The 8841-nt window shown below is 51.6% G+C and overlaps 1 protein-coding gene across 18 annotated transcripts in view; it reads left to right on the forward strand.

The window, feature by feature from the left end:
* Positions 1-7925, forward strand: part of LOC105466855 (TNFAIP3 interacting protein 1) — a 56407-nt gene extending 48482 nt beyond the window's left edge. For 5 of the 18 annotated variants that reach the window (XM_071098207.1, XM_071098216.1, XM_071098206.1 and 2 more), the window contains 7 exons: positions 1149-1280; positions 2374-2499; positions 3010-3075; positions 3985-4176; positions 4733-4853; positions 5445-5558; positions 7128-7925. In XM_071098207.1, the coding sequence (XP_070954308.1) occupies positions 1149-1280; positions 2374-2499; positions 3010-3075; positions 3985-4176; positions 4733-4853; positions 5445-5558; positions 7128-7162 (786 nt within the window). In that variant the 3' untranslated portion in view covers positions 7163-7925. The remainder of the gene's footprint in view (positions 1-1148; positions 1281-2373; positions 2500-3009; positions 3076-3984; positions 4177-4732; positions 4854-5444; positions 5559-7127) is intronic. The other 13 variants (XM_011715953.3, XM_011715952.3, XM_011715958.3 and 10 more) reach the window with 9 other exon arrangements.
* The last annotated feature ends 916 nt before the right edge of the window (positions 7926-8841 follow it).

Raw genomic sequence — 8841 nt, forward strand, 5'->3', positions numbered from 1 at the left:
CAGAGCTGGGGACAGACACCATGTGGATGAGTAATGCAGGGCATGTGGCCTTCTTTGCTCATGACCTCAGGCATCTCCCTGTCCCTGGACCTCAGTCTTTTCATCTAAAAAGTGGGGTGGAGTAGGAAGAAAAAGTGGAGCCATAACTTCCCCTCGAAGCATCCTGAATTTAATCTCGGTCCTGCAGTTTCTTTGCATGTCTAGGGGAGCTGAGGAGACCAAGTGGAAGCCTGAGTCCAAGTTGGGCCAGGTCTCTATCTCCCCATGGTCCAGGGAGGCCCATGGGTGATGCTAAGGCATGCGAGGGGCAGCCCTGCTGTCCTGGGGCTGAAGTCCAGGGTGACCAGTCTTGAGACGTGTTCCAGAGTTCTGAGTAACATGTTAACAGAGTTAAAGGGGAAACACGGTTAACTGAAACCTTTAAGGAGATGTGAGCACACTGTTTATATAAAGAAAAGTATTTTGTGAACCTGATAGATTAAGAGTACTTTTTTTTATTTTCAAAATGTTATCTGGTGATATTTCAGCCCACTTTCAGGGTTAGAAAGGGAAAATATTAACTAAGTAGAAATTAAATCCAGTCTTCTCTACATACGGAAGTGTTGGGGATGGAAGGGGTGGTTTGGATGGGAATGGGTTGCTGAAGCTGAAGAATCTCAGGGCAGGCCAGCTGTTGGGGAGACTCAAGCTTCCCCCGGAGGACTTAATCTTCCTTCTAGGTCTGGATGCTAAGAATTGAGCCACACCTGTTCAGGGAAGGGGAGATTTCCCCTTCTACATGACAACCAGTTTAGCCTGCTGGGTAAGAGCATGTGCTGAGCTTGAGTCTGTGCTCTGCCGCTTACTAACTGTGTGACCTTGGACAAGACCCTTCAGGTCTCTGAGCCTCGGTTTTCACATCTGTAAAATGAGGATGATGATCATAGACTTTTTTTCTTCGTGGCACCGTGCAGAAGATCCAGTGCTACCCTATTGTTTAGCATTCTACACATATTTCATTGTATCTTCTGCACAGTGCCATTAATGGTGGTGGCTATTATTAGTATCATTATTATTAGGAAGGAGGTCCCTGAGGATGACCCCTCCAAAGGGCCCTGATTTCCAGGGGTTCCTGCTGATGGTCCTGTCTTTTCTTTCCCTGATTCCAGGCCCTGGAGGAAGCACTGAGCATCCAAACCCCACCATCCTCTCCACCAACAGCATTTGGTAGCCCAGAAGGAGCAGGGGCCCTCCTAAGGAAACAGGAGCTGGTCACACAGAATGAGTTGCTGAAACAGCAGGTGAGGCTTCCGGGAGGAAATCAGGTGGGAGGTGCTCAGTGGGAGCTGGAGCTTTCCTGAGGGCCCAGACGGCTTGGAATCACGTGGAACTTGTAATTAGTAATCCACTTTCTGGCCATTGGCCAGGGCCCCCGTCTGGCTCTACGTTTATCCTTTCCAGCACCATAGCCCTAGCTTAAGTCATTCCTCTACCACCTTTATGATTTAGCCATCTCTGTGCCCCACACGTGCTATCATTTACCTAGTATTTAAAAAATACATTCTAAATAAATGAATTTAAAAGGGAGCTGTATATCACTACTGTAAATGGAAAAACACATTTATTATTTGTCACAAGTAGAAAGTAACTGTAAGCGATAAACACAATAAAAATAATGTTATAAAACTCTAGCTAGATACTCTTGCCAGATGAAGACTCTGAACTGGAGTTCTTTTCCCCTTTATTTAAAGGAGATTGGCAGGTACTAGAATGGTATTAAAGACTTACTAGTCCTGAGGGACACAGAAGGATTGGGGTGAAAGGAAATGAAAAGGTTGTGGCTCTCCCATTGTCTCCGTGCTATTTAATCCTATGCTTTTGATCCTCCTAAACCGCCTTGAACCTAGCCAGTGTCTCAGCTGATCTGTACTAAGCATGTGAAACTACAGGCTAAGAGACAGAGGCAGGCCCCACCCAACCTACCTCTGCTGGGGCACCCCGGAGCCCGAGCAGAGTCTGTAGGGTCTCTACCCTCAGAGCCAGCAGACGCAAACTCCGGTCTCCACCAAACTCTGGCTCTGTGGTCACTGCCCCTGTGGTTCTCAGCAGAGTGAAAGGATTGTACTGGTTGATGGCTTTCAACTTTGCTTTTAAAGCCGTATATCCTTTGTTCAAATAAAGTCCTACCTTGGGGCCCAGAATGTAAAATAGAGGGACACAGAACTACTCTGTTTGAAGTTAAGGTGGGGGTTGGAGGCGCACCTGTCCCACTCTCCACGGCGACCCCCAGCTCTGCCATCTGTGACCCCAGTAGGACGCATGGGAGTCTGGGCCTGAGGAGAAATCCCCACTCAGGCCATCCCACTCCCTCTCTTCATCCTCCCTCCACACCAGGTGAAGATCTTCGAGGAGGACTTCCAGAGAGAGCGCAGTGATCGTGAGCGCATGAATGAGGAGAAGGAAGAGCTGAAGAAGCAAGTGGAGAAGCTGCAGGCCCAGGTCACCCTGTCGAACGCCCAGGTGAGAGTGACTGGACCCAGGAAGGGTGACTGGCCTGTCCTCATTGGGAGAGGGGTATGGATTGGAGGGCCCTGGTGAGGCTGGATGTCGGGACACTCACTGCTTCTCTCCAGCTCTGCAATCATATTTGACCTCGGCAAGGCCCTTCCCCTCTCTGACTCTTGCTTTGTACAATGACCAGGTTTAGTCTAAGATACCTGTACCTCTGACTTTCCACAGTCATTTCTAGGGCTTTACTCTCCCAGAATGGAACTAAAAGATGTTAGCACAGAAGCAGCGAGGTTCACGCGAACCCTCTTGACCTGCGCACAGACCACTGTGACGAGCAGGTGGCCTGCAGCAACATCCTGGGCTGCGCTCGGCCCTCAGGACCCTTTCCCAGGCCTGGCCCATGCATGGTGGCCCGGCGGGAAGCGTCAGCCGGGCAGTGCTCTCCACTGGTTAGGCCCTGGATCCGGGCCTGGCCAGAAACCACCTTGCCGACAGTCTTTTCTCTCTCCCTTCTCTCAGCTAAAAGCATTCAAAGATGAGGAGAAGGCAAGAGAAGCCAACAGACAGCAGAAGAGGAAAGCAAAGGTGAGGAGGCCTGAGGGAGGTGGCAGCACTGACATCATCTCACCTTCCTCAGGGAACTAGCCTGATGGACGCACAGTGTGTGCTCGGGTGTGGGGACATTCTCTACCAACTCACTGATGAGTAATACAGGAAGAGCCTTAGAGCGGTATTGGTACAGAGACAGTGCTTACGATGCGTTAGCTGTCATCACTGTTGACATTCTGTGTCCAGGTGGCACCCTTCTGTGCCCATGTCACTAGCCTTCTTTGGCTTTGTATGAGCCTTCCGTGTCCATGTACCCACCTTCTGTGCCCAAGTGTGAGCCTTCCATGCCCATGTATCTAACTTTCTGTGCCCATGTACCAGCTCTCCGTGCCATGTACCAGCCTTTTGTGCCCATGCCCAGCCTTCCGTGTCCATGTACAAGCCTTCCATTTGCATGTACCAGCCTTCCGTGCCCATGTGCCCAGCCTTCTGTGTCCATTTACCAGCCTTCCATGCCCGTGTATGAGCCTTCTGTGCCCATGTGTCCAGCCCCCCATGCTCATGTGCCCAGCCTTCCATGCCCATGTACCCAGACATCCGTGTCCGTGTACCAGCCTTCCCTGCCCATGTACCAGCCTTCCGTGCCCATGTACCAGCCTTTCGTGCCCATGTACCAGCCTTCTGTGCCCATGTCACAACCTTCCATGCATGTGTACCCAGCCTTCCATGCCCATGCAGCCTTCCATGCTCATATATCCAGCCTTCTATACCCATGTATCCAGATTTCTGTACCCATGTAGCAGCCTTTCATGACCACGTACCAGCCTTTGGTACCTAGCCTGCTGGCCTTCAGAGAGCTAACGTTCTAATTAGAGAGACGGTGATGAGGTGGGTGTCCCGTACAGCCTGTTGCAGGCCAAAGCCAGATGTGAGCCTTTCTTGCAGGCCTCGGGAGAGCGCTACCACGTGGAGCCCCACCCGGAACATCTCTGCGGGGCCTACCCCTACGCCTACCCGCCCATGCCAGCCATGGTGCCACACCATGGCTTTGAGGACTGGTCCCAGATCCGCTACCCACCTCCCCCCATGGCCATGGAGCACCCGCCCCCACTCCCCAACTCCCGCCTCTTCCATCTGGTGAGTCTGTGTCCCTCCCTTGCTCCAGGGCACACACAGAGGCTGCCCCAGACACCTTCCAGAGAGGAAGGTTAAGTGAGGGGGTCAGAAACTGCATCCTTCTGAGCTAAACAGCACCATGGTGGCAGGTGGGTGTCCAGGGCCTGGCTCTGGCCTGCTACCCAGGGGCAGGGATCTGGCCACCATCCCGCAGGCTGCCCCACAGCTGTTCAGGGTCACTGGTGTAGGACAGAGAAGGCTGAGTAACAGTGCAGGGTAGGAAGTAGGACTCCCTCCAGGCCCCAGGCCAGGGGTATCAGAGTTTGGGTTTGCTTTTTCTTATAACTTCCGCATGTAACCAGGTTCCAGAGCCTCACCATGTTTCTCTCTCTTTCCTTCCCTTTTCTCTCCACTCCCCTCCTTCCCCTCATCTCCCCTCCTCTCCCCTCCTGTCCCCTCCTGTCTCCTCCTGTCCCCTCCCCTTCCCTCCCCTCCCTTCCCCTCCCCTCCTTTCCTCCTCTCTCTCTTTTTTTATTTTCTTTTCCCTTTTTCTTTTCTTTTTTTTTTTTTTTTCGAGATGGAGTTTCACTCTTCTTTGCCCATGCTGGAGTGCAGTGACGTGATCTCAGCTCATTGCAACCTCTGCCTCCCAGGTTCAAGCTGTTCTGCCTCAGCCTCCCAAGTAGCTGGGATTACAGGCATGCACCACCACGCTTGGCTAATTTTTTGTATTTTTGGTAGAGACAGGGTTTCTCCATGTTGGCCAGGCTGGTCTCGAACTCCTGACATCAGGTGATCCACCTGCCTCGGCCTCCCAAAGTGCTAGGATTACAGGCGTGCACCACTGCGCCTGGCCTCTTTTCCCTTCTTACCATTCTTCCTCCAAAGGTCTGCTATTACTTTTCCCCAGTCCTCTGCCACAGCCCCACCTTAGGTGTCCCAGCTCTCCCCTGGACCATTACGGAAACCTCCTGGCTGGCCTCCTTTTCAGCTTCTCCCATATGAACATTCTTGGTACACATCTTTAAACACCAGAGTATAGTACGGCGCTTAAGAGGTTGGCTCTGGATTTAGAAAGACCTGGATTCAAATCCAAGCTTAGCCATTCTCCTTGCTGGATGACCTTCAGCAAGTTATCCCCTCTGAGCCTCAGATTCCTTACCTATGAAATGGGAGTGCCAGCCTGAGTTGTTATAAAGATTCACTTATACTTGACTAATATAGATTTAGTATTGTCCTGGCACAGTAGGTGCTATTGTAATTTTCGGGTGTGGTTATTGATTATTAAGCACCAGTTTTGTCGCAGCCGGAATACACCTGGCGTCTACCCTGTGGAGGGGTTCGAAATCCAAATCAGAGCTCCCAAATGATGGACTCTCCCACAGCCAGGCCTACAGAACCAGGTGAGCCCCGAGTCCTGAGTCTTGGTCCTCCCTGGGGGAGATAACATCTCATCTGCCAGCATTGCCTAAGTCTGGGGTGATATTGTTACTTTCTAATCTTGGTGGAGGAGAGGCCCAGCTTTTCAAAACAGTGTTGAATGGAGAGCGATGGCAGCCACAGAGTGAGGGGGGCTGAAACCATTCATTCTAGTGCATTATCTAAATGCCAGGCATTGTGCTAGGTGCTATGGATGCCAAGAGAACAGAAGCAGATACGGTCCTTGCCCTTATACAGCATAATGTCTAATGAGGGAGGCAGAAATGGCTAAACAGACACCACACAGACAGGCTGCACTCGAGTGCCCTAAAGGAAGAAGAGCAGGTTTCTGTCGGAGAAAATAGCAGAGGAAGCCGACCTAGACTGGGGGCTTAGGAGAGCTTCCCATAGGCGGCAGCATTTGAGTTGAGACTCTCAGAATGAGTGGCACTAGTCAGGTGGAGAGGTAGGAGTGTCATGCTTTTGCAGAGAACACGACAAATGCAGAGGCCTTGGTGGGAGGAGGGGAAGTAGGGAAGCCGATTTGAGGATCAGAGGGAAGACCAGTGTGGCTGGAGCCAAGAACAAGGTGGGGAAAGAGAGGGGCAATGCAAGGTTCGGGATGTAGCCAGGCCCTGACCGTGCAGGCCTGCAGAGCTTGGTGGGAGGCCTGGGTCTTATCCTCAGCATAATGTGTAGTCACTGGACATTTTTAAGGCAGAGTGGTATGACCATATTTCTGTTTGAAAAGCTCCCCTGACCATGGTGTCCACCATGAAAGGCTGAAGGGCCGGGAGTTGTGTCCACTCGTCAAAAGACTGGGACCTTAGCAACTGCCATTGCTCCCTGCAGAGCTCTCATGGGACACAAGGCACTGCCTCGCCTGTGGGACTTCTGGGAACACAATTATAACTAGTGGGTGGGAATGACAGGGAGGTCAGGTCCATCGCAGCATGAAGAGGAACTTTCTAAGGGACACAGTTGTGCAGAAATGGAACCCGCTCTGGGAGGTAGCGAGTGTCCCTTTGCAGAAGGTGTGTGAGTAAAGGCCATGGGATGGATACCTTGGAGGGGTTGTGATTTGGAGGATTTGGTGTTTGGAAGAAAGGATTGGACTGCTCGGTCATTTTCTGTTTTTCCCTGAAGAGCCCCACGAGTTCAGTGGAACCCCTTAGAGGCTGCTTTGATGAGTGGTAGAGGTTGGTTTAAGGGGAGGGGCTCCCTCCCCAGAACTGCTCCACTTCCGGGGTCTGGAGCCAGATTGGGTTCAAATCCTAGCCCCACTACTTCCTGGACCTGGAGCTATGAGCAAGTCATTCAAAACCTCTTAGTGTCCCAGTTCCCTCTTCTACAATGGGGTAATAACCTGCCTTCTTCATAGGGCTGGGGGAAGATTACATGACCAGTGTACCTAAGGTACTTAGCCCTGGCGCTTGGTAGCACCCCGTAACCCTAGCTGTTATTTTCACTGTTCCCATATTGCATTCCATAAGAGACTTTGAAACTCACTCGACCACATAATCATGAAGTCCTCAAAATTTTTGTTTATTTAGAGTCTCCAAAAAATGACCGTGAGGGGCCTCAGTGAGACCAGATTGTGTCATTTGGCTCCACCTTCATCTTGCAGAGCCAGCTGACCTCAGATTGCCGAAAAACTAGAAGCCACTTGCACGGTGTGGCCAGAGCCTCAGCTGGATGAGAGGCTGAGATGGGTGGCCAGCTTGTACACCAGTCCCTGAACCGAGCTGTTTACAAGACTGGGGAGGCTCCACCCAGAAGGCTTTCATTTGTACTCTGATGGGAGTGACTGGGAAAAACTCACTTCCCTGCTGCTGAGTGGAGAGAGGCCTCGTCCAGCTTTGACCTGCCATCTGTTGCAGAAGCCTCCAGGAGCAGCAATCCTAAGAGTGGGGTGCAGTGAAGATCCCCTTCCTTCAAAATCTCCTGGAAATGGTTTCAGGCCCTCTGGTGCCATGACCAATTTGTGTGTGTGTTTAATTTTTGCTTCAAGCTCTAGCAGGACCTGCCCCACGCACACCCCTACCCCTCTGTGAGGAGCTGTGGGAAGTGTGGGTTTGTTTCCGGAACAGAAGAGAATGATGGATGTTCTGGCTCTGGGGCCTTCTCCACCTCCACTCACAGTAGCCTTGCTGAAGCCATTGCAGATGGGAGAAGGTCATGCCAGCCAGGTCCGATGAGGGGCCCCAGCCTGAAGCTTCCAGGCCCTGAGGTTCAGACCCTGGACCCTGCAGCTGGAGGCCTGTGGTGCCAGAAGCCCAGATTAGGGTGGCTGTCCATCCCTGGATAGCTATTTGCACGAATCATGGACATAAATCCAAGTTGAAGAGCAACATTCTGACTCATGTTCATTTATGCACTAATGTTCCCCTATCAACCCCCTGCTTTCCTGGGTCCCTCCTTCTGTTCCCCTTTTCTTCCTTTCCCTTTCTTACTTTCTCTTGAGTAATGGTGACATATCAGGGCCTCCCTGAGGGTAGGGCAACCAGGGACAGTCGAAGGAGCCTAGGCCAGGAATCAGGGGACTTGGGTTTAAATTCCAGTCCTGCCCCTCACTCATCAGGAGACCTGGGGCAAGGCGCGGCCCTTCTGTGAGCCTCAGTTTCCTCATCTGTCAAACAGAACACCTCATCTTAACTGACTTGAAGAACTGTGGGAGGGAATGAGAGTAGATCAGAACTGGTTTTATAAATTCCCAATGCTGAGTGACAGAAGCAGAGTGGGCCAAGGTAGGAGCCAAAAGCAGAGACCCAAATTCTCCAATTTCTCTCTCTCTTTTTTTTAAGAGACAGTCTCACTATGTTGCCCAGGTTGGAGTGCAGTGGCTATTCACAGACTCAGTCACGGCGCACAATAGCCTCAAAATCCCACATCAGCCTCCCAAGTAGCTGGGGCTATAGGAGTGCGCCACTGCACCCAGCTATTAGGTTGTTGCAAAAGTAATTGTGATTTTTGCCCCTTTTTTTGTGGCGGAGGGGGCCTCCCTCATGAAGATGCCACCCCTGACAGGGTTATGTGGCCCTTGCACTCTGCTTTGGCTGATCTCGGAGAATTGTGGGGTGGGGAGGTAGCCTTGGATTTTGCCATATGGCGAAAACCACAGTTACCTTTGCACCCACTGTAAAAAGTTTTTGTTGTTGTATTTGTTCTTTTCTCATCCTCCCCACTTTACCCTGCCCCACCTTCTCCTCCTCACTCCCCACCCAGGCGGGGGCAGCCACCATTGAAAAAAAACCACACACAGTAGGC

The sequence above is a fragment of the Macaca nemestrina genome, chromosome 6 (assembly GCF_043159975.1).
Source record: "Macaca nemestrina isolate mMacNem1 chromosome 6, mMacNem.hap1, whole genome shotgun sequence".
NCBI classification, from domain to species: Eukaryota; Metazoa; Chordata; class Mammalia; order Primates; family Cercopithecidae; genus Macaca; species Macaca nemestrina.